Source organism: Callospermophilus lateralis, chromosome 7 (assembly GCF_048772815.1).
Source record: "Callospermophilus lateralis isolate mCalLat2 chromosome 7, mCalLat2.hap1, whole genome shotgun sequence".
In the NCBI taxonomy this organism is placed as follows: domain Eukaryota; kingdom Metazoa; phylum Chordata; class Mammalia; order Rodentia; family Sciuridae; genus Callospermophilus; species Callospermophilus lateralis.
Genome location: NC_135311.1, coordinates 13,973,534 through 13,998,452, shown reverse-complemented (window position 1 = coordinate 13,998,452; position 24,919 = coordinate 13,973,534). Strand labels below are relative to the sequence as shown.

Here is a 24,919-nt window from a genome sequence, read left to right as displayed (position 1 = left end):
AGGAACTATTTGAACCCTTTGTAATGATCTAAGACCACTTTCAGCATCTAAGTGGTCCTCTGAGATGCTGAACATTACCTACCAGCCAGGGGTACTCTTTCCTAGGCAAAACAGGCCTTGACCCCAAAAGACTGCACTGGCCCTTGTGTGCCTTCCCTGCCTTTGCCCAGCTGTCCCTCCCAGTTGCCACCTGATTGAATTCCTCCCTTCCTTTAAGACCTCAAACAAAGCCCACCTCCTACATGAAGACCCCTCCCTCCATCTTCCTCTCTCCCCATCCTTTGTGCTTCTGTGTCTTAGCACGTGCCTGTCTGGCCCCCTCAGAGCTTGTGTTAGTGAGCGTTTCATTTCTGTGAGCCAAATACTTGACAAGACAAACTTAGAGAAGGAAAAGTTTTTTTCGGGGCTCAACGTCTCAGAGGTTCGGCCCCTTGTTAGCCAATTCCCTTGCTCTGAGCCTGAGGTGAGGCAGAACAACAGGGGGGAAGACATGGCAGAGGAAAGCTACTCAGTTCATGGCAACCAGGAGGCAGAGAGGGAGGGAAGGAGAGAGAGAGAGGAGGAGGAGGAGGAGAGGAAGAAGGAGGGAGGAAGAGAAGAGGAGGAAGAGGAAGAAGAGGAAGAGAAGCCAGGGACAAGATATCTTATTCGAGGGTCACTCCCAGTGGCTTAACTCCTCCAGCTACATCCTACCTGCCTATAGTTGTCACCCAGTAGTCCATTCAAATTATCAATCTATTAAATGGATTAATCCATCAGTTAGATCATAGCTCTCACCATCTAATCATTTCACCTCTGCACACTCCTGCATTGCCTAACACATGAGCTTTTCAGGGGACATTAAAGATCCGAACCATAACAGAGCAGCTCCTGCTTGTGGGTGTCTTCCTCCCTAGGCTGGTTGTCCCTGGAGAAGACCTCTGATTCCCTATCAGTGTCCACCCAGGAGAGTGGGTGGGTTGATGTGTTGACTTACAGGCTGCCACCAAAGATCTCTTGTTCACACAGAAGGACTATTGATCCTCCCCAAAGCCCCTGGAAGCTGCCAGGCTCCAGTGGTCCCTAAGTTGCTGTGCCCTTCTAGCCTGCTGTGCTAGCAATGGCATTTTGTTCCACCCCTTTAGACCTTAGCCCTGCACTGACGTCTTCACCCCACAATAGCCACTTCTGTTACAGAGGGGTCATTTCCCTCCATGGTGCATTTTCAGAATAGAAAGGACCTTTGCTGGGATTTTCTTGTAGTTACAGAATTTCTGTAGGACAGACTGTCCTACCCCCTTGTAGCTCTGCTGGGGACAGGCCCTTAATCCTGAGGTGCCAAGGTGCCCGCCTCAACTGCCCCTCAACTTTTTTCTTCTCTTCTGAAATATAAGGGCTAGAGGCTGGCTCTGGCTCCCAGGTTTTGCTGCCTTGACCCTGAGGAAGCCAATCCACTTTTGGTTCCTCTGTGATCCCAGGCCAGTGGTCAGGACAGATGGGAGGCAGAGCAGAGATCAAGGAGGCCTGCCGGAAGTAGAACAAGAGGTCTGGACTGCTCTTCCACAGCAAACTGCTGACTGGAAACTGCAGGGCTCCGGGTATTGTTATTGTGTGAATTTGAACCTGGCCGGTAGGCCAGGCCAGAGCCAGGGTGCAGCCTAAGAAAAGGCACTGAGGGGCCTGTTGTGCCCGGGGGTGAGCAACACTGGGTGGTAGAGACTTCCAACATCTTGAAGTACTTGATGTTAACATGAGTTTCCCATAACCCCACAAGGTTCCTTGAGCCCAACCAGCATCTCTCTGGACACTCCCAAGAAACAGCTCCCATGGCAGAGAGCACTGAGCCCAGAATGGGATGAGGTGGGGGCAAATCATGCCTGCCCACTCCCAAGGTATGCTGGGAATCCTGTGACATGGTTTGTCACAGCAGGTAGGCTGCAAGCACACCAGTCATGAGGAGTCTCCCAATTTTGCACAAAGAAGGCATAAAATCTATCCTCCAGGAATTGAAGAGCTTGTATATTTTTTTCTTGGTTTTGACTTTAAGTTTTCTTTCTTTCTCTTTTTTTTCCTTTCTATGACTCAGTATTTGGATGGCTGTCCCTGAAAGAAGTCATTAGAATGAGATCTAAGAATCAGTGGCTGGTGCCAGGTTAGGAAAGGGGAACTGCTTCTCCCTTACCCCAATAAACACGGTTGGGAACCAGAGGCCTGCACAGAGCTCACCTGTCTATCCCCTAGGCACTGCCCGTTGGCCGCCCCGAGTGCCAGCTCCGTCTCCCAGGGAGACTCCTGAGGAGGAGGGGTTGCCCTTCCAAGTTCAGGCCTGGCACTCCTTCCTCAGGAGCAGGAGGAGAAAGGGAAGGGAGTAAAGGCATTGTTGAGTCTGGTCCTTTCCCTGGAGAGCTGTTGTGGCCAGAATCTGCACGCTCAGCCTCATCCTGGGAAACCCTCCAACTAGCCCCGGAGCCTGAAGCTGGGTGGATTTGGGTCACCTACCATATTGGGGTGTTTTTATTTTCTTAGCAGTTGATTCCTTCTCTCCCTCCTGGCTTATCTCTTTTTGTGTGGCTTCAGGGTTCTTCAGGGTCAGCGGTTGTCCTCTTTCACCCATTCTTCATGCCAACCCCAACCTTCTCCTTTCTGCTCATCTTTTCATAGCTTCATGCTTTTTCCACAATTTGCCAAAGGCCTGGGAGCAGAGTCTCCCCCTTTGTTCTCTGTGGCCTGGGGCCTCCCCTCCTCCTCTCCTTTTTCCCTTTTCTTCTTGCCCTTTCCTCCTTTCCTGCTCCCTCTCCTTCCAAGAATATGCCATTTCACAGAAAGTTCCATTTTCACAGCTATGGTTATTTTCATGTTTCCCCAGTTCTGACATCTCAGAGGAATGTCTGACGTCATTCCCACAAATGAATCCAATGGCCACCAGCCCCCACTTCTACCTCTCTTCTCTCCCTGCCCTTTTTTTAAACCAGCTATTTGCTTAGTCTTAACTGTCTGATTATTTAAACACAACTTTTCTTGTCCCTGGAACCCTGCTCCACCCTCAACCTCTAGGATTGTGTTGCTCCATAAACATCAGAGCTAGTCCTCAAAAAGACATAGTTCATTGGTTCCTGAACCTTTCTGCACATTAGAGTCAGCTGGGAAAATTTTAACACATGTCAGCTCAGGGCACACCCTATGCCAATTAAGTCAGAACATCTGGGGGTGGGAGCCAGAACCAGCAGTTTTTAATGATCCCCAGGTGATTCCAATGTATAAGAAATGTTGGGAATCACCAGCATAGAGCTGTATTGAAGGCAGTTGGAGTTTATAGCCAGATGAATAAAGCCTGTGGAGCCTGGGCCATGGCCCTTGTCTTTCAAGGCTGTGAAGGAAAGAGAAGAGGGCCCAGAAGCCCTGCCAGGAGTACAGGGTCCTCCCAGCTCTGCAGAGAAGCCCTGCTGCAGAGAGGGCTGATAGCTGGCCCAGGAGACCGCCTCCTTCCACAGCAGAGGGTGCTGATTAAAAGCAGGTCCTCCCAGGAGACCAGCGCTCAGTAGCAGCTTGGATCTGTGGAGCAGCAAGCGCTGTGTGCTTCTTGGATGACGATCCTGAGACGTGGTGGCTTGCTGACTTGGCTGAGCACACACATCTGCCCGGCAATGACTCTGCCCCTCAGCTGGGAGTGTAGCCATCCTGGTCAGCAGAGGCTAGTTGATGCAACAAGCAGTGGGAGGCTGAAGGCAGTCACAAAAAGAATTTTTTTTGGAGGGTGGACATTAAACTCAGGGTGCTCTACCCAACACTTTATATGTATGTATTATGATTTTGAGACAGAGTCTCCCTAAATTGCCAAGGCTAGCCTTGAATTTGTGATCCTCCTGCCTCAGCCTCCCCAGTGGCTGGGATTATAGTCATGCACCACCACACCCAGCCAAAAAAAGAAACCTCTTTACTGACATTTTCCTAAAGCCCCAGTATGACAACCCTGGGAAGGTTCACCTGTAATGGGAGTCTAAACATTCCCATGCTCCAGTCTCTCTGACAGGTGTCTACCTGGGTGCTTCTCAAAGTTCTGTGAGAGTCCTGTGGGGGGAGTGTTGAAACAGATTGCAGGACCCAGCCTCAGAGTCTGACTCAATAGATCTGTATTACAGCCAGGGAAGGATTCCGGAACTTCCCCTTTCTATCAAGTTCTGAGGTGCTGAGGTGCCGCCGCAGTCTGAGGGCTGTACTTGCAGACCCACTGGTCTCTGCTGGGAGCCACAGCCAATTAATATGATGCATGGCATTTTTGATTGAAAGGTGATGCCAGCTAGCCATTGAGATGATATGATTATGTTAAATATTACATTCATATGGATACCGGACTCCTGCTGTTTACCTTGGCCTGCTGCGGGACTCCTGGAGAGTTCCCATTGGTTGGGAAAGTGCAGTAGGAGGGAATTCCGGGGGAGGATCTTGCGCTGGGGTTCCGGGAAGGAACCGGCAGAACGCCGCGTGGGTGGATCGGGAATCTTCCCGGGCACGAACGTGGTATTGGCGGTTTTTTCAAATAAAGTTTGTTCCTGTTTGAGTGGCTCGTGATCTTGTGCCCAGCCAGACTGCGGCAGGTCTCCATCCTCTTTCTGGACCCACTTTTAATTTGCCATAGACTGAAGCCGGAGGGGGGAGGGAGTTACTGATGCCTCACCTATTGAGGGAAGTCAGGGCTATTCTTTTTTTTTTTTTTTTTTTTTTTTAAATATTTATTCTTAAGCTTTAGGTGGACACAATATCTTTATATTACATTTATGTGGTGCTGAGGATCGAACCCAGTGCCTCGTGCATGCTAGGCAAGCACTCTACCACTGAGCCACAACCCCAGCCCTCAGGGCTCTTCTTGTTTCCCTTGCAGTCTTGTCTCAGTGGGGAAAGCCGAGGATTCTACATTTCTAGCACCCTATGAATATTTGAATATGTTGACATGAAAACATAAGTGATAAATGCCAGTCTCTTGCACAATGTAGATTTGTGACCTTCTAAATGCTCAATAATTCAATTCAAAATACTGATCTAGTCTAACAGGCCTTAAGCACCATGTCCCAAGCACATTGCCCACAAAGCGACTGGGCTCATATAGTCAATGAGACACTGCTACGGTTCCTGCCCTTCTGGAAATTATTGTCCTTTAGGGATGACAAATATTTAACAAGTAACTGCAGAGGTAATAAGGAGAGGAGAGGAAAAGAAATCAATGGGAGGGAAAACATCTGTGTGAGTATGGTTTTCTTCCTTGTATTGTTATTGCCCTGCTTATAAGTGCACCAGGTTATAACTCTTCAAGAGATGAATTAGACCCACCTGTACTGCATATAGCAATGTGCTTCTGGCAGTGTGCACCTGGGTGGTAACCCAAAGAGCCATTTACAACAAGTGCTAAATGTTTCAGCATCTTTTCTGCTCAGGCTGTTTAATTAAGATGAATTTCCAGGCCCGCCCCCCACAGCTGGCGATTTGATGGATACAGTCTTGCTGGTTCTGTGGGGGTCCCTGTAATTCTGTCTTCCTAGAAGCTGCCAGGCGACAGGGGGCAATGTATTGGTCTGATGTGAACAAGTCACTTAGCAGAGAAGGATTCCAGAAACTGCAGGAAACCAGAGGCAATTTGGTGAAGTACACCATTTTATGTCCTGGGACCAGAAGCCAAGTGAGTGGGTGAGCTCTGTGGCCATGATAAAGACACTGGCTAATGAACCTCTAGTCCCAAAGCTCCCCTGAGAGTTGCTTGTGTCTAACTGAGCTTTATTGTGTCAGGCTTAACCAGAAATCTTATCCTCTTCTGGAATTTATCTTTACTCTTCTGTGGAGACAGAGGGTGACCACATAGACCCAGGGAAAAGACATTATTCAAATGTCTTGGAGGACAAGAGCATTGTTTAGTTTATCTGTAGTTTCCCACAGCTCAGTGGTAGATGTCTGGCTTTAGTACAGCACTTAGGAGTCTGTGTGCTGTGAGCAAGCTATGCCATCAAGACAGAACAAACATGTTTGCCATCTTTCCAGTGACAGAATTTATTGAATAGCAGTAAATTCACAGGTTATACTTTCCTCAGTGGCAATTCTCCAAATACTCACCTCACCTGATAGTCATAAACCAAGGAAATACAAAATCTTTTATTCCACTCTTAATTTCTAGTATCTATAACACTCATGTCACACATTAGACTCCACATAATGATATACCTGCAGGGCAGATGGTGATGGTTTACCTGTATAAGCAAGTGTGGAGTCATTCTACCTTGGCACTTGTTTTCAATATGGAATCACTTAAATATGCATATATAACAGAAGGGCTAAGAAAGGGTTAATATGGCCATAAGATTACAGGATGCTGAACCAAGAGCACAGGAAGAGAGAGGCAGAGTCAAAGAGGTGGTCAGATAAGGATTTTTTTTTTTTTTGGTACAGGGGCACTTAACCACCGAACCAATTCCTTGGCCTTTAAAAAATGTTTTATTTAGGGACAGGGTCTCGCTGAATTGCTTAGGGCCTTGCTAAGTTGCTGAAGCTGGCTTTGAACTTGCCATCCTCCTGCCTCAGCCTCCCAAGCTACTGGGATTACAGGTGTGTGCCACCAAGCCTGGCCTGATAAGGATTTTAACCAACCAGTTCCACAGAGTTGTCAAAGCAGAGGCAGTTTCAGATTCAGAGTGTCAGCGCCAGGTGTTAGCACGGAGTTTCAGTTTGAGATGTCAGCTTGGAGTGGGCTGAGCACTATCATCACTGGCAGGAAAAACCATACTGTTGAAGCCTTACAGGGACAGGATATTGGAGGAATATCCTGGACAAGGCTCATGATGAGAATGACTAGGTGATGTGGTCAGAGTGGAATTGTGTCCAGTCTTGTGGGGGCTCCTCCTTTGAGGGGGTTGCATCTGGTGAGGTTGATAAGTTCTCATGTCTGATGTTCCTGGTAGGATTTGGAAGATGCACATGTCCAGGTACTCCTTGATTTATTTATTTATTTATTTATTATTAAGTTGGCATGGACAAGTTATCAATTTATGCCTTATGGTTGTGCAGGGCAGATGGTGATGGTTTACCTGTGTAAGTAAGGTGTGCAGTCTTCTACCTTATTCTCAAAATGAACTCACTTAGGTTTAGGCACAACCTGAAAACTGTTCTACACATCATGGAGTATCTCAGGAGGGCACAGCCTGCTCTTCACATAGAGTAAAGGTTTAAATTTCAGGGTCGATTCTTCTAACCCACAGTCTGTGAAGAAATGCATCCCAAGAGTCCAGGTTCCACTTGGTTGGATATGAGGAGTCCCCCCAAAAGCTCATGTGTTAACCATGCAAGAATGCTCAGAGGTGAACTGATTAGACTATCTGAGCTGTAACCTAATTTGTGCATTAATCCATAAAGCATTAATAATTTGAATGGACTACTGGGTAGTAACTGTAGGGAGGTAGGGTATGGCTAAAGTAAGTAGGTCACTGGGGAGTGTGCCTTTGGGGATTATATATTGTCGCTGGCTCCTTAATTACTGTCCTGCTTCTGGGCTGCCATGACCTGAGTAGCCACGCCCTTCCACCATGACGTTCTGCCTCACCTCAGGCTCAGCACAATGGAGTTGGCCAACCACGGACTGAACCTCTGAAACCATGAGTTGAAATAAAAATTTTCCTCTTCTATGTTGTTCTTGTCATGTGTTTTGATCACAGTAACAAAAAGCTGACTAAAACATCAGATAATGGAGATGACCCTGGAGGCTTTGGAAGTTGAGCAGGACACTTGGGGAATGAGAATTTGAGATACCAATTGAAGTCTCAGTTCTTCCCTTGTATCAGCTGACTTTTCACAGAAAAATGAGACATGCCTATAAACAAATGAAGGCAATATTTTTTGTTTGCCTCACAAGTACCCTCCCCCATCTAAATGAGCATGGAGTGATAATGCTGCAAATAGTCACTCTTACAAGATAATCTATTTATTAATATAGTGTGTTGTATTCATTTAAAAAAAATCAAGGTATGTCCTTGATTTCCAGACCAATGCATTTCAATTTTGGATCTGAAGATTAGTGATCTCTTACATAAGCATCTTTCATCATCTTATAATCCAGCTCCCTCCTTAGCAGTTAATTCTTCAGGGAAAACTTGTGATCACAGGAGTGGGTGCATCCTGGGATGGGCTCACATGTCACACTTGGACTCCTGAACGTGAGCAGCATGGGGCTGTTGGCAGAGACTGGGACCTTCAATTAGGGAAGGACCCATCTTGCCCCTGCACCACCAGGTAACTCATCCAACATGGGGACCTCAAAGGCTGAGGTCCAGAAGAAATACAGCAAGCAGGTGGCATTGAACCTTAAGAGGGAATGAACAGTTCATAGTAAACTCTCTGGCCATGTTGGACCTTGCCTCTTAGCTTAATTCCTCTTTCTTGAACATCCTCAGCACTGTTTGTCCATGTTGTGTGACTTGGTATCTTCCTTTCTTCTTGGTCTCCTGTTGTCCTTTATGCCTTTGAAGGATAAATGGTAATGTAGTGTAAATAGAATGTGACTTTAAAATCACGATAGATTAGTACCAGCTCTCCTAGTTGTAAGATTTTGAGTGAGTTACTTGATCTTTTGTGCTTATTTCTCCTCTGGTTGGGTACATAATGATGTCTGTGTCTATGATTAAGGATTCTGTAAAGCTCATGCTAATGTTTGGGAAGGCACAATGCCCGTCAGAAGGTTGTCTTCAATAAACATCAGCCGTTACCATTAATGGAACTAAGAGAAGGATTCTCTACAGGCATTTGTACAGATCACACCAAATGAATGTGATGGCATGAAAACGCTATAGATTCCCGTGGTAAGCAAAACATTGGAAATGATCTGAATATGTGTACCCAAAGAGGAACAGAAAAATTGCAGGGTATATGCTAGAAGAGCCCTCTGTTTATGATACCATGTATTGTGTAACCAAATGTCATTTGTGGTTACACTTTGAGATCCATGAGAAGTCCCAGGGGACAATCCCATAAGGATTTGGTGGTGATGGTGGGTAGTTGGGTGGAGGGAGTTCAATTTCCCTTATTTACCTGTTGCTTCCACTGACTCTTCAGTGAATGGCTTGTCTAATTGGACTGTCTGCATGCTTCCTTCTTTATTAGTTATACCATGTTGAATCTGAGCCCTGTCCTCCACTCCTCAAATAACGTGGATATAATACCATATTTTAGCTTTTACTAAAGAATCAGAACCAAGAAGATTTACAGTTTGCCATTGCTAGTTGTATAAATCATTTGCCCTCTTGCTATGGAGTCTTCTCATGACACTCTGGAGGCTCTAGATCCCAGCCTAGTTCTTTGGTTCCAATTTCTCTTTCCTGCTAGTCAACCCTCTGCCCTGTAATCTCTGCTAACTTCTGCAGAAGAGGTGATTTGAGGTCAGTCCCCTAGATGGAAGGGGGCTCTCACTTTCTAAATAAGTCTATTAAGGTGTCTTTTGAAACAAAAGCAATTTTGCCTCTGATACAGTTTGGATCTGGAATGTCTCCTAAAAGTACATGCTTTGAAGGCTTGGTTCCTGGCCTGTGGTACTGTTAGGAGGTGATGAAATCTTTGGAGTTGGGGTCTTATGAAAGGAAGTTAGGTTTGGGGGGTGTACACTTGAAGAAGATATTGGAACTCTGGTCCCTTCCTGTCTCTTTGCTTTCTGGCTGCAATGAAGTGAACAGCTCCTTGGCCACATGTTCCTGCCATGATGTGCTGCCTTACCATAGGCCCAAAGTCAATCATGAACTGAAACCTCTGAAACTGTGAAGCCAAAATAAACCTTTCCTCTTTATAAGTTGTTTATCTCAGGTATTTTGTCACAGCAACAGTAAACTAACACAGCCTCTAAGAGAACACTGATGTTATCATATTTTTACATTTTTTGTATTGGACTCTATATTCTGTCTGTGAACTTGTTTAGGGCTAGAACCTATGCCAGATCTAAGTCTCAGAAGGTGGAACAACATAGTAATTAATAATCTATGTGTTGAAGCTAAATTGCCATGGTCTAAACATTGGCTCCATTAACTAATTCTATAACTATCTTAAGAAATAGGTTATAGAGAGGATTGAAATAAGATAATAGTTAATGAACATAAGCCATATATGCAGCATGCACTGAGTGCTCAATAAATGCCCACATTCATTATTCCTAGATAGATCAGCTCCTGTTATCTGCAGTGACTAGCTTTGTGTATGGTGGCATCTGCCATTCCAAGCTGGGAAGAGGCTTTTGGTGAAGACTGAATGTAATTGAATAACACAATTTCCTGATGACACAGAAGGATAAAGAATGGGTTTTAGGCATTTTTCTTTTTTTCCTCGATGAGACCGAAGTTCAAATATCTGGACACAAAAAAGGAAATTTTTACTTAACCAGGCATGGGAGAAGAGTGGAAAAGAATCTTAACAGTTTCATCTAAAAAGTAACACAAGCCACAAAACCTTTTCAGGCTTCCTAACTACTTGACTTCAAAGATTATTTTTTTTTTCTTTCTACATACAGAACAAAACAAAGCAAGTTTAAAAATTTTTTATTTGAGCTTTAGAGAAAGAACAGGTTTTACATTATAAAGACTTGCTTGAAAGTATGAAATAGTCTGCTGTCATTTCTTTATGTATTTGTAAAACAACATAATTATTAAGGGAGATATTGGTATATTTTTCCACCTCATTTTCATCCTGTCCTTACATTAGCACAATATAGGAAGAAAACCGTGGTGAAATAGGATTTCTAATGCTTTCCTCTGGTTCTAATGAGTCCATGGATGCAGCATTACTGGTCTTAGCCCAAACATAACTGTCAACATGATGAAGGAAATAAACTGGTATCTCTCAGGCTAGTTGTTTTCATCTAAAGCTAGTTGTTTTCCCAGCATCTCCTCTATCCTGATGACTGGACCAGGAATTAGGGCTGAGTATGAATTGAAACAGTTCAACCAATAAACATTTGCTGTGAAAGTCAACCTTCTAATTCCTATCTGAGATTAGCACACCAAAGGATATGCTAAGCCTCCTGATTTATTTAACTAATGGTCACCAATTTCATTGAAGGCAAACAGCATAACAGTGTGGTGTTTGTTGGTCTTGACAAATGATAAACTTGATTTCTCATTTCTCAGTTCTCAAGCTTAATATAATTAAAAATCTTAATGTGCTAAATCCTTAATGCTTAATGTTAGTTAAGAATGATGTTCATTATGTGACACTAGCTAGCCATGACATGATTCATATGTAAAATTAAACTTTCTAATCACATACTTTTATTATTCTTTTTCATAAATTCTTTTGCACCTGACAGATAACACAAATATTACAACTGCCGCAAGTTCTAGTCTTATCCAAAATAAACTCTGCCATAAGCTTAGTCATTAAAAATATAAGTTAACAGAATACGCTCTGATTTGTTTTCCTTCAGGAGAAAACTCCATTTCTTTTATGGGCATAGGTCCTTCTGGACTCTGGCAACATCTTTTTTGGACAGTCCAATATTCTGCTTCCTTAAAAATCAACCACAATCCCTGCAAGGGGGTGGGGATAGGGAAGACAGGAATTTCCCCTTCCAAATGTTATTAGGATAGGAATGAATTCTAATATTTCATTCTCTTTCTTTTAGGCTTTCTTGCTTTTATGGTACAACTTATAATTGGGTATTCATATTAGCAGCAAAGATCCTAAATTATGTACATTAAAATGCCTAAGACTAAGGAAAATAACATTCTGATAAGGAGTATGGAGGCTGTAGATTGTGATAAGCTTCTATGCATTCTGGCCAGAAACAATCTTATTTGAGAGGTTAATTCCTATGACACAGCCAATAGCATGACAATGGGCTCATTTGAAGTTCAGCTCCTATGGGTTTGTTGAGGGAAGCTGAGTCAGCCTGTTGGTATGCAGTGGAAACAAGAGAGAGAAATGAATTACAGTAGATGGGGTAGAGAGAGAAGATGGGAGGAGAGGGGAGGGGAGGGGAGGGGGGATAGTAGAGGATAGGAAGGGCAGCAGAATACAACAGACACTAGTATGGCAGTATGTAAAAAAGTGGATGTGTAACCGATGTGAATCTGCAATATTTATACAGGGTAAAAATGGGAGTTCATATCTGCTTGAATCAAATGTATGAAATATGATATGTCAAGAGCTTTGTAATGTTTTGAACAACTAATAATAATAATAAAAAGAAGACTTTCATGGGTGGAAATTTCTAGTCGGTTAGACTGAAAGAGGCTCTCAGATCAGACTGGCTCTTCAGGTTATGAAAGTAAAAGTGGCTGCTTCTAATATGTTATTGAAAGTGGAATTTGCTTTGAAACTCTTCAATGCATAAGTTGAATACAAGGACAAGTTTTTTCCTGTGGTACATTTCTGTCAAGTTTCAAAACCTGAGCTTAGTTAAATAGCAAGAATCAAATAATAATCTGAACACTGGGAGAGCTTGAGTGTTCTCCAGTTTTAAACAGTAAATGCTACAGCAATGGTGTCTAACTAGCACCTGCTGCTGTGACTACTGGGGAGGAAGATTCAGGCCAACAAAAATTAGTCAGGGTAGTATCTCTTTAAACATGATAGGAAAATCAGTTTGAATTCCAAGTTCCTTCTCTCTTTCTAAGGAATGTTTATTGGGAATACTTAAGAATGACTCATATAATCTCCTTGCTTTCAAATACCTTCTATCTACTTCTGGCTAAGAAGAAAAGGCACAGAGATGCCAATTTTGTGCTAAAACTTGAAGTCATAAAAAAAAAAAATCAGAAGACGCTCTGAGCTTTTATAATCATGGGGGACTTTTTATTTCTGAAAACATAAATTCCACCTATTAATCTGATGTAAAATTGCTATACTACAAGCATGGCAAATGATAGGTTTGCCTTGAGAATGATCCATCCTTTTTCACATTAACCCCTACCTTGAGTGTTGGTTTACCTTCACAGTCTAGTGAAGTTGTTCCTGTGCTATTGTGTACAGAGAAGCTGCTCCAAACACCTTCAGTAGTTAGCATAAGGAAACACTCACTTACTTCCATTAAGCCTAAAAATTCAGGACTTGCAACAGATGGAAAGACTGCCCCTATTAGTCTCCACTGTCACTTCCCCACATTATAGTATTATGGCCCAAGAGCTCAAAACCACCTTAATAATAGATGGACTTTCTTCCTTCCTCCATGAATTTGTCTAATTTTCTCACAGCTTGCAAAGCCTCACTTCAGACTTTAATAAATAATAATAAAAAGATAATATAGATAGATAGTTATGTATATCTCTCACACTTCCTGGGTACAACCCCCAACAGGCAACCCCACCAAAATACTTAGCCCAAATATCTCCTCAGTTTATTAACTTGGCATAGCAACTTTCTATTTCCTAAAAAGCCTAGTGCTAGCACACAAACATTAAAGTGAAAACTGCTACTGTGCCTAGGGTTTTATAATAGTTCTTTCAGTACTTTAAAAAGTAGAATATTTCTTTGTGCTTGTCAGTAACCTTTTACTTGTTTTCTGAAACTCTACCATGAGGAGGATTCTGTTCCCTCATTCTCAAAAGATCAATTCAAGAACAGCTGATGACAAGAAGCTATAGGGACAGAGAGTGAAAAGAGGAGGCAAGGCTCCCAGGCTGCTTTTCGGAATCACTTCTCAGGTGCCCCGCTCTGTGACTGGAGCTTCCGGCCCTCCTAACATCAGTCTGCTCTTTGACTGTGACTCTCTCCTCACCACCATCCACATTGTCACCCAGAAGAGAGGAATTAATCTTGGTGTTCATGACATATTGAAGTCTTCAGTCTGATGAGTTGATAGAATGAACATAAGAAAAGCTGGGAAGAAATGAAGTGAAAATGAAGTACTAAACACAAGAAGATCATGTGATGATTTCTTTTTGTGTGATTTGGTGCCAGGAAGAGGAGAGAGGCTCCACCTACAATCATTTCAGATGCACTGAATCTGCTGGAAATGACAGTTTCAGCAGATCAGCAGCTTGGGAATAAAGTAAAAAGGGAAGGCCACCCATTCAGGTATAAACCACAAATGCTAAGTACAAATAAACTTTACCAACTGGGGATATTCCCTTTTTACCCAAAGATCCAAACTGTTTTGATTCTTTGTGAAGTGTATGCTGCCACTGTCTACTAGCCACAGTCCCAGTCCCTTATTGGGCTAATTCACATCACAGAATGGAAAGAAGTGGGGCTGGAGGATACCCCATAGGTTACTTGCCTAGTAACCTAGAGGTCTTCTAAACATTCATTTTATATTCCTTGGTACCCATTAGAAGAAAAGTCTCCAGAGAAATGGTTCTTGTCTGGCAAATCACACAGAAGCCAAATCAGAGAGTGCTCCATTGACTTAAAATAGTTTTAAATGTGGAAAAAAATGAGAGGTAGCTAATACTCCTCCATCTCCAGATTCTCAGGTAAAAGAGCAATAGAGGCCTCCATCTCTACAAAATGAAACTGATTTCCTTAGAAAGCATCTAGTAGCCTGAGAGATCACTATCTAGAGAGTTAGAAGTACCGGTGATTCTTTAAAATTGTTTATTACTGCAAGTCTAATAGGTTTGAAGGCAGAAAACGAACTGACTACATGTAATCCTTGAGGGGTTGATAAAATTTTTCTTCTCTTGCAGGGAGGAAGAGGAATTAGTTGATACAGTGTGGAATAGAAAGAAAGGAATCTCACAAAGGCAAATTTGTGGAGGTGAGAAGCAGTGTTTGTAGATGGGTTTTATCAAGAAGTTGAAAAGTTTCAGGAAGGAGAGGGAGAAAGAGTTCCATTAGAAAACTGAAGGCAGAACATCTGAGTGGAGATCACTACCTGAGATCCATTTTTGAGAATTCACCAAATGAAAAAAAAGTATCAAAGTACAATAAAATATACGAATATAATTTTTTAAGCCATGGGACAACAAAAGAGTTAATTTCTTCACTGTTCACTGGAGAAACTGAAGATTATTGCCATATTATGGGTTGCATCCAGCAGGAATATAAGCTTGCTTGTCTACATTGTATTAAATAATACTTGTCAATCCTCAAAAGCTCTTGTCTTGCTTACGTCACCTCCATGTTCCTTAACTCAATTTGGTATTATATCGAGAGTAGTATGTGTGTAGTGGGTGGAGATTCACCATGAAATATAAGGAACTGCCCTGTAGTCCTTGAGGATTGCACAGTTTAGTTAAGAAGACATAAATCTGGGGCTGGGGATATAGCTCAGTTGGTAGAGTGCTTGTCTTGCATGCACAAGGTTCTGGGTTCAATCCCCAGTACCACAAAGAAAAAAAAAAAACACATAAATCTGCATGCTATCACTTGGGGACCTTGAATCCTAAAAATAAAAAGTAGCTATGGCTTTAATCTTAAACTGCAATCACATCAAATTTTCAATGTTTTAACACATGTATCAATTAATTAAACTCCCTTCCATTCTCTCAAATATGTAGTTTACCTCTGACCCCCAACACAGCCACCCATTCAGGTGTGAACCATGAATGCTAAGTAAAAATAAAATTTACTAAATGGGTATATTCCCTTTTTAGCCAAAGCTCCAAATTGTTTTGACTCTTTGTGAGGTGTATTATTGGCTGTTCTGGTTTTGAAATTTGCATAATTTCCAGAATGGGTGTGCATTAAAGGAATGAGAAACTCGGTAAGTGGGAACCATCTGAACAACCATGTGCTACAGCTTTAAAGAAAAACCACTTTACTGTATCAATAAGTGAAATGGCAGAAAGGGGAACTGGATCTTACTTGAAAGAAGATGACTAAATATAAAACAAATACAGCAGGGAAAGCATTTAAGAAAAGTATGGGAAAAAAATCCACACAAGGTAACACTGGAGGATGGAGGCCACGTTTGCCACTAAAGAAATGTTCCCTTGCATATAATTTCCAGTGCTTTGCAAATAGATGGGTGGATGGTGGAAAACAGCAGCTTCTTTTTCAATCTCTCCCCATCCTTGAGCTACAGCATGAGACAGTTGTCTGCTTGCCACAAAGGAGGCAGAGAACACCATTTCTCTCACCACTCTTCAGTTTGGCAGGGTCTCATTCTTAGTCTTCCAATGTAGCTGCAGGGTACTACTGTAATGATTCAGGGATGGTGCTGACAACATGGGTCGCCTTGGTGGCTGCTGGAGGGGAACCAAAGTAAGTGTTGGTTTGATTCCTCTGCTGATCTCGGAGGTAAGGAGGGACGGAGGAGCTTTTGATGTGGAGGATCCTGGTGTCCATCACCTGACAGTCAATTTGCATCATCACTTCGTAATCCTGCCCGTTGATCACGTTTTCTGTAGAAAGGAATATACACAGGTGTAAATGTTCAACAGAATGTGCATCTCTGCTAGAAGCTTTAATCCCAGAAGGACATGAATGTGCTTTAAGAGTAAGAACTGCTGATACATTTTCAAGGATGCAAAGGAACTTCACCAGTAGCAGAGCTACAGCAGGGCTCAGTGCCAAGAGGGCCTGTCCTCTCTCAATTTTAGTTCCCAAACAACATTTATTAGCTCATAAGGGCTGGACCCACTGTCAGAGATAATACCACAGAATATCTACCCATAGACATTGTATGTCCTGTATGCTTTTCATGCAGTAAATTATCATAACTGGAACAATTAGAATAGAAAGGGATTTTAATAAGGAGCAGAAAGGTTATTTAAGCCCTTCTCCTTCCCTTCAACAATGGGAAAGAACAACTAACTATCCAAAGAACCAATGATGTGAATGTAAGGAGACCTTTGGCCTAGACTGCTTGGCTCCTATTCATCAATCTAATTTCATTAAGATACTCCCAACTGGGAATTTAAGGGTTTGCATTAGAAGAATAAAGTACAGTGAAAACTGACAAGAACTCATGGATATTTGACAATTATACTCTTGCCCAGAGATCATTATCATATCCCTTCCATATCAAGGTAATTTTTATTCCCACAGTTTCTGATTCAGGTACAAAGAATCAATACAATTACAATTTGAGATTAAAGGAAGTGTTCTAAGGCTTGCAGGGACACTAGAGGGTATTTGCAGAAGGGAACAGGAAACCCAGGTAGAGTCATGTTTACCATACATAAGGTTAGCTCATTAACATGAGTTCAAAATACACAGATACAAACTATATTCCCTTCTTAATTCCCAAGAGGATGAAAGTTCTTCATTTTAGGCAGAGGGCCAAAATACTCTCTGATTCGTAATCCTGGGTGATCATTTTCCAATTTGTAGTCGACTAAAATTGTGCATAAAACTGATGAGAGAATTCTAGACAAAACATTTTTCAAGCCCAGCTGAATAACCACAGCATTATGGTTAGAAAAAGTGCGAACCTGGAATAATATTAAGTAGTCAACATGGTGTCTGATTTTGAATTTTCTTCTGTGAATTTGGAGTTGGGTGTGCAGGTGGCCTTGTCCTATACTGTCTTTCTATGAAGATGATACAAAATCAACCACTTATTTTTAAAATTTAAACATTTGGCTTCTCTACAATAATTGAATATACAAAAGTAGAATTTCTTTCTATTCCATTATGCTTTATTTTTACTTTGACACCACACATGTCAAGTATTATAAATCTAGAGAAAGAAACTCCAAAGTCTGACATCTGATCTTCAGATTCCTTGTTATGTTTGAGAAAATTGAATCATACAGCTTATCATTTAGGAAGCTAGCAAAGACTTCTGGAGACCATCTATTCTGGAGTGTCATAAATTGGGGTCTAATTTACAGACTTTAGGGTCTCTAAATTCCCTGAAATTGTATGAAATTTGTGTGTGTATTGAAATAGGGTCCATCAGATTCCCAATGAGCTTTGTGAACCCCCCGCCAAGAAGTTAAAAATTACTAGACAAATCTAATGATCTATCAATATTAAGTGTTTTGAATAGATGATATATTCTACTTTAAATCCAACAGAAAATATCATTCCTCCACTTCTATTGGTCGGTTCCATTGTTCCATTGTTTAAAATAATCTCCAACAATGATAAATTTCCCATTACAAGTCATATAAATCTCTTCTATTACAGTTGAGGTTAATTACTTACCAGAGATTAAAAAAAAAAAAAAAAAACAACTTGTTGCTGCTGTATATGAACAAACGCTACCTATTTTTAAGACTATTGTTAGGAAGTTTAAGTCTAATTTTACAAGTCCTGCCTCTTTGCAATGACTATCAAATCATTTTCTTATCTTTAGAGAATTAAATTTTAATGGCTATAAGTTAGTCAATGTTTCTCACTGAAGTATTTTCCAAAAAGTAGGAGATGGAAGAAAGATATTCTGCAAATATATTTGGAGTTATTTCATTCAGAACATGTGATCAAGTTCAAATTTCAAGGCACAACACCAGTCATTTCCTTTTGGAACAGAAATCTTGTGTGTGTGTGTGTGTACACATTCGTGTAGTATGCAGACGCTGTGGCATAGAAGACCAAATAATGGAAAACATATGCATCAGAGACATGCAATACACATTACTAATTTTTACTGCTTTCCAGAATTAACTCAGAATCCAGATGACAGTTTAAGATCAAGACTAGGTTCTCTAATACAGCCCAAATCACCTGCAGAAGTCATTAGAGCCTATGTGTCTGCTATGATTTAAACTGATAACTGGAGTTCTTTAATACTTTAAATATCAAGAAGAGGTGGAAACCCTGGAAATAAAAGTTCGAATGCTTTAAGGGAAAACTAAAGTCCCAATATCATTCCAAAACCTTGGAGTTCCTAGTCGTGTCGAAATGGCATTGTCATCTTAAGCCCAACCAGATGGAAACTCAAGGTTGGTTAGGTCAGGGTGGTTTTAAAATGGGTTCTGGTCTTCACTGCCTTCTTCTGGGCCGAGGAAACTATTAACATTGCTAGAAGACGACTTTTCCAGGTAGTATGTAAATGTCTGAGGCTGGATTTAGGAAGCCCCTCTTAAAGACAAGCTGGATACTTTCATGTTTGGAGTGATGTGCCATTAAAGCCCTGAAATCCTAATACCTCTAAAGACCAGTTAAAGTGATGATAACAACACTGGTCCACTCTGTGAGACCTTTGGGAATTTCATACAAACCCCTGTGGAACCCCGTGGAAAATTAATGAAGCAGTCTCATAATTACTGATGAGATTTGAAGTATTTTAATTAGAGGAGGTCAGAGTGGGAAATGGCACATGATAACTCATGATCTTTTAAGTCGCTCTCTGAACTGTATGACATTTGTATAGTGTACACATTATATGCATCCAGGAGCAGGACAGAGTTTCCAAAACTCACATTAGGGGCACACAAGGCCTCCATTAACCCTAAATTTAAGATTATGATTTTTATTTCCACCATTGGAAAGGAAAACTATCTCAACTGAAGCCTATAATTTGGCCCTGTGTGAATAAAAAATATGAGAACAGGTTCTAAATGGGGAGATAGAGCAAGAAAACTGGTGACTTATATGGGAAAAGGAGGCCTTGAAGGGAATCCCAGACAGAGGTGTGAGGGACTGAGAATGGATCACACATTTTTATTTTTTATTTGTTCTAATTAGTTATACTTGACAGCAGAGTGCACTTCAATTCATTGTACACAAATAGAGCACAACTTTTCATTTCTCTGTTGTGCACGATGTAGAGTCACACAATTCGTGAAATCATACATGTACCTAGGGTAATGATGACTACATTAAGACCAGGTCTTCACTGTTAATGAAGTGAAGTCTAGTAAAGGGAAATGTGTAAATGTTTAAATGTGTTAAGTATGAGTACTTCAAATTCAAAATTAATCAGGCAAATAAAAAGAAGAAATTAACAGCTTCAAACACGAGCACTTAAATGTGATTCTGAATTTTCAGAAGGATAGGGGAAGCCAGAAAAAGTGTCTGGACATTGAAGGTGGAAAAATTCTGGGCGAGGTGGAATTTTGAACTGCCTGTAAACACACAATAACTGAATCAAGCACAGCCTGCCAAGAAGCTGTTAGCTGGGAGATGACTAACACAAAAGCCAGAACCTTGACCAAAGGCAGAACTAAATATTCAAAAATTTACAGAAAGCTTAATTTTTAAAAAGTGGACAAGACTTCACCAGTACTTAGCGAAGAAGCATATGTAATAAAAACAGATTTCTCATTAGAATCAAACACCAACTCTAACAAGGTAGTTTGTTCTGTGCAAGCCAGGCTGGTGACATGCCATGATCTTGACTTCTGCACCTAAATCTACTGAAATATAGGATACATGTGCTGGCAGTGGGGTGGGCATAAATTCACCCATTCATGGACCACAAGAGATAACTGTACCCACTAAAGAAACAAATGGAAAAAAGGGGATGGGTGTGTGTGTGTGGTTGGGGGGGTAGGAATACAAATGAACAAGGAAGTGGTAAAAATGTCACATTTCCATAATTTCCATAAGCGAAACTCTACTATGTCAATCTTCTCTTCAATTTCCAATACAAGTCCTGGTTTTGACATTCCAACATGCCATGCATCACTACTATTTTTTTTTCCTCTGACTGGGGAGGGGAAAAAACTCTTTTCTACTCAAACTCTCTATCTAACCCCATTTTGTTAATCCTTCAAGACCAATTTGAGTCCCATATCTAAGAAATCTTCTATGAGAACTCCAATATTGACATTTTCCCTTATAGCCAATATATAAATATTCTATTTCCCCGAACAGTACTAAAATAGTTAGAGAAAAAGGTTTGGCTCCCTTAAGAAATGCCTGGCAAAGCTGAGGCAGGGTGAAATTGAAGTGGGTAAGGGTAATAAAACTAGGACCTGTCACTTATCGGCTGGGAGGAACATGGAGTGAATTAAGTAACTGTCACACTGTAGATGGAAACACAGAAAGTTGCTTTCAACCTCAAGAACGTGGAGAGGTAAGAACACAGGCAGGGGCAAAGCACTCCTAAGCAAATGCCATGTATGCCCGAAGCTGTACTCCTGGCCCCTTGTGAGAGCACTTTTAACTGAAAAGCTGAACTCAATTTGTAACATTTATTCATCCATTCAACAATATGTGAGCACTGATACTGAAAGAGGCACTGTTACATAAGACTCTTGTCTAAATAAGCATTTAGATTCCATCTTCTGTACTCAAATGAGATAGAAATTATCCAAAGGAAAATGAACAACATATATCTAAAAAACTGTCAGTCAACATTTACTTAGTGATTTAAGAAACTATGAGAAAGTATAAAATAAAATGGGGTTTCCTCATTTCCACAGCTTACCTAAGTGCTGTGAAAGCAGCAACAGAATAACATTTAAAATATTGCTACAAACATTGACATGGCTTTTTCACAGTAGTATGCTGATTTTAAGTACTTTGAGTATAAATGGAGGAGGGAGATAGCTGGGTCAAATGGTGGTTCCATTCCAAGTTTTCTGAGGAATCTCCATACTGCTTTCCAGAGTGGTAACATTAATTTGCAGTCCCACCAGCAATGTATGAGTATGCCTTTTCCCCCACTCCTCACCAACATTTATTGTTGCCTTGATGTTTGCCATTCTTGAAAATTGTCATTCTGACTGGAGTAAGATGAAATCTCAGTGTAGTTTTAATTTGCATTTCTTTAATTGCTAGAGATGTTGAACAATTTTAAATATATTTATTGATCGATTGTATTTCTTCTTCAGTGAAATGTCTGTTCAGTTCCTTAGCTCATTTATTGATTGGGTTATTTGTGGGGTTTTTTGATGTTAAGTTTTTTGAGCTCTTCATATTCCTAGAGATTACTACTTTATCTGAAGTGCATGTGGTATATATATTTGATGGAATATTACTCAGCCTTAAAGAAGAATGAAATTATGGCATTTGCTGGTAAATGGAGTGGAGAATATCATGCTAAGCAAAATAAGCTAATCCCCAAAAAACAAAGGCCAAATGTTTTCTCTGATATGAGGATGCTAATTCACAATGGGGAGGGGAGCACTAGGGAATAAGAGAGTTACTTTAGATTGGGTAGAGGGGAGTCAAGGGTATGTGGGGATAAGAAGGACAGCAGAATGAAAAAGACATTATTACCTTGTGTGCATATGTGCCCACATGACTGATATGATTCCACAACACGTACAATCAGAAAAATGAGAAATTATACCCCATTTTGTGTGATATGTCAAAGTGCATAAATGCATTCTACTGCCATGCATAACTAATTAAAACAAATTAAAAATTTGAAAAAATATTGCTACAACATCAAATAAATACATTGGCCTTCTCCTACTAACAAAGCTCAACAGTATTCTTGTATGGTTTCTAAAGAAAAGAGAAACAGTAAAACAACTGTCTCTGAATGTTTTCCCCTGTTCCCCCAAACCTAGCCAAGTGAAGAGAAAAATGAAAGCAAGCTTCGGACAGTAAATCCAGATACATATTATCTTGAAGGACACTGGCTTTCTTTTTAGGCTTACTGGGAAGTAGAGCAAGTTAGTGTCATCAAATTTCTTTTACATACACTAGGACAGTTATTGTTGGGATGCTTATGCATAAAAAGCCATGCTGATAATGTCACTGTTTTTACAGCCTAACATATAAAACCTCCTTCTGAATAGAGAGTGAACTGGACCTGGGATCAGATTTACTGTCCTAGAACTCAGTGTGGAGTTTTAGCCTTAAGTCATAGACCAAAGCTGGGAATATACAATAACTCTCCTGCATCTAATAAATAAATCACTGGCACCAAGTACTAGAAAACTATTTTAGGTCAGGATCTGAAAAGCTGAACCAATGTTCTGAAGCACTTTACTTTAACATCTAGGACCTGCAGAGTAATTACCCAAAGGCCGTAATCACCCCAAATCAAATCTCTGCAGTTATGAATTTGGGTTATAGAAAATTATGGCTCTTTAATTGCATTTAAAAATTGATGCATGGGAATGATATATTCTTCTCTGAGCACCAAATATGGCTTTCTCTGAAGTATTTCTGTGTTGGGAAGGCTCAGCAGCTACAAGATTGCTGAATGGAAATTCTAGACCATGGTGGAACTCTGAAGGATAATGAAGCCTGATAGACCAAATTACTCTCAGCCCATTAAAAATCCTGTGACATGCTGCCCCGCCCCCATACTGGAGATTGAACTCAGGATCGTTCTATCACTGAGCACATCTCTAGTCCTTTTTAATTTTTATTTTGAGACAGGGTCTTGTAAATTGCGAGGGTTGGCCTCCCACCTGACACCCATTCCTGCCTCAGCCTTCTGAGATGCTGGGATTACAGGCATGCACTACCACACCTGGCTTGGCATAATTTTTTCTTCATACTATGGAATCTTAAAAATATTTTGAATAATAGTCACATGGTTTCAAGTATATTCAGAAAAATTCACATAAAAGCTAGAAACAATTGCCAACAGATTTAAATGAATGAGATTGGTCATGGCATTGCAATTTTAGATTTAAAAAAAAACCCCAATATACTGAATTTTCTTATACATTACAATCAGAAAGCAGTCTGTACAACACTGGATTTACAGGCATGCACTCCTGAAGGCAACTCATTATTATTATTATTATTCTTAATAGATGGCCTGTTAGACAACATAAAAACAGGTTAGGGGGCCTTGCAAATTGCTGAGGCTTCTCAGACATAGTCACTCTTGAAGCTCAATTCCATATAAGACATGACCCTAGGAGGAATTGTTAGGTCGGTGGCAGCGACTTGGTGGCGACTTAGTGGCAACTTAGAACAAAGCAGCCCGCACTGGAAAAGAACATCAATCAGATGCCAGCGGAAACGCCTGTCAATCAGCCAGATCTCCTGACTAACGCCTGTCAATCAACAGGACCCCCCTGGCCAATGCTGGAGTTCAGCCAACTCCCCTGACCAACTCCAAGGGGGCAAGGGACCCTAGAAAAACCTTTTCCTGTCCCAAGCCCTTCCCTTCCTGCTGTAAGCCCCATAAAAGTCCAGTCCAGTCGAGCTTCCAAGCGGTTTCTCCTCAGACCCTTCTCCTGTCCCCTCTGTGGGTCTGCTGTGAGTTCTGCCCGGGAGTGCTATCTCAATAAAGCCTGTTCAACGGCTCTTTTAAATCTGCCTCCTTTGGCCACTGCCTGCCCAGCCTGTTCTGACAGGAATCACACTAGAATGTCAGCTCCCTGAGGGCAGACATTTTTATTTGTTCACTGCTGAATCCCTATTGCTTGGCTTAGAAAAGATATTCAACAATTTTTTTTTAAATAAATAAACAAATGAAGGTTTGGTGATATAGAAATGGCCCCAGAGAATGCTAACTTAATGAGGGATGAGTTGAGGTGTTCTGGGCTACAATCAGGGATCTGAACTAAACAAGAATTAGAGAAAGGCAGCTGCCTCAGAACTGATGTACTATTCTACACATTTAGTTTTTAATCAAATTCTTTCATCTTCAAAAGGGCAGGAGTGGGATTAGGAGCAGGGTAGAGACCAGGCTCACAAGAACACTATTTGCCATTCTGGATCTCATTTTCTCCACTGACGTGTCAGCAGTTCACAGTCTGCATTAAACTTGGATGCTTTTTAATCATACAATGTTCAGAAAAACTTAGGCCTTTGAGTACATTCATTATTTCTCTCCATCCCTTACAAATGAGAGTTTTGAAAGGCTTACCTAAGTGAAACCAAGGAAACAGATTTGCATAAAGGCCTCTAGGTTTATAAATAGTTTTATTGCTCCATTTAAACTTCACAATATACAACCCTCTGGCAAGTCTCCTTTAACAATAGGTAATTATGTTGAGATATCTGAGATAGATAAATATGTCCAGAATCTGAGATGGCTAATTCAGTCTCATCCTCAGCTAAAGTCTAACCAAGTACTGAGTCACTTAAGATTTTACTTTTAAAAACCTTTTTTTTTTTTAAATTTTAAGTTTAATCTAGCTGTTAGACACAGAAGCCTTTGATAATAAGTAGGATTTTGAAAAAAATCTTAAAAGTTAAGAGACTAAAGCAGGTACTACTGTCAGCCAATTAAACA

General features: G+C 41.0%; 1 protein-coding gene across 1 annotated transcript in view; it reads right to left on the bottom strand.

Annotated features, from left to right (window-relative positions):
* Window positions 1-10,513: 10,513 nt before the first annotated feature.
* The window catches only part of Atf6 (activating transcription factor 6), a 225,463-nt gene continuing 211,057 nt past the window's right edge, over window positions 10,514-24,919 (bottom strand). Inside the window, exon 16 of the mRNA XM_076862746.1 lies at window positions 10,514-16,274. Coding sequence (XP_076718861.1) covers window positions 16,066-16,274 — 209 coding nt within the window. The 3' untranslated portion in view covers window positions 10,514-16,065. The remainder of the gene's footprint in view (window positions 16,275-24,919) is intronic.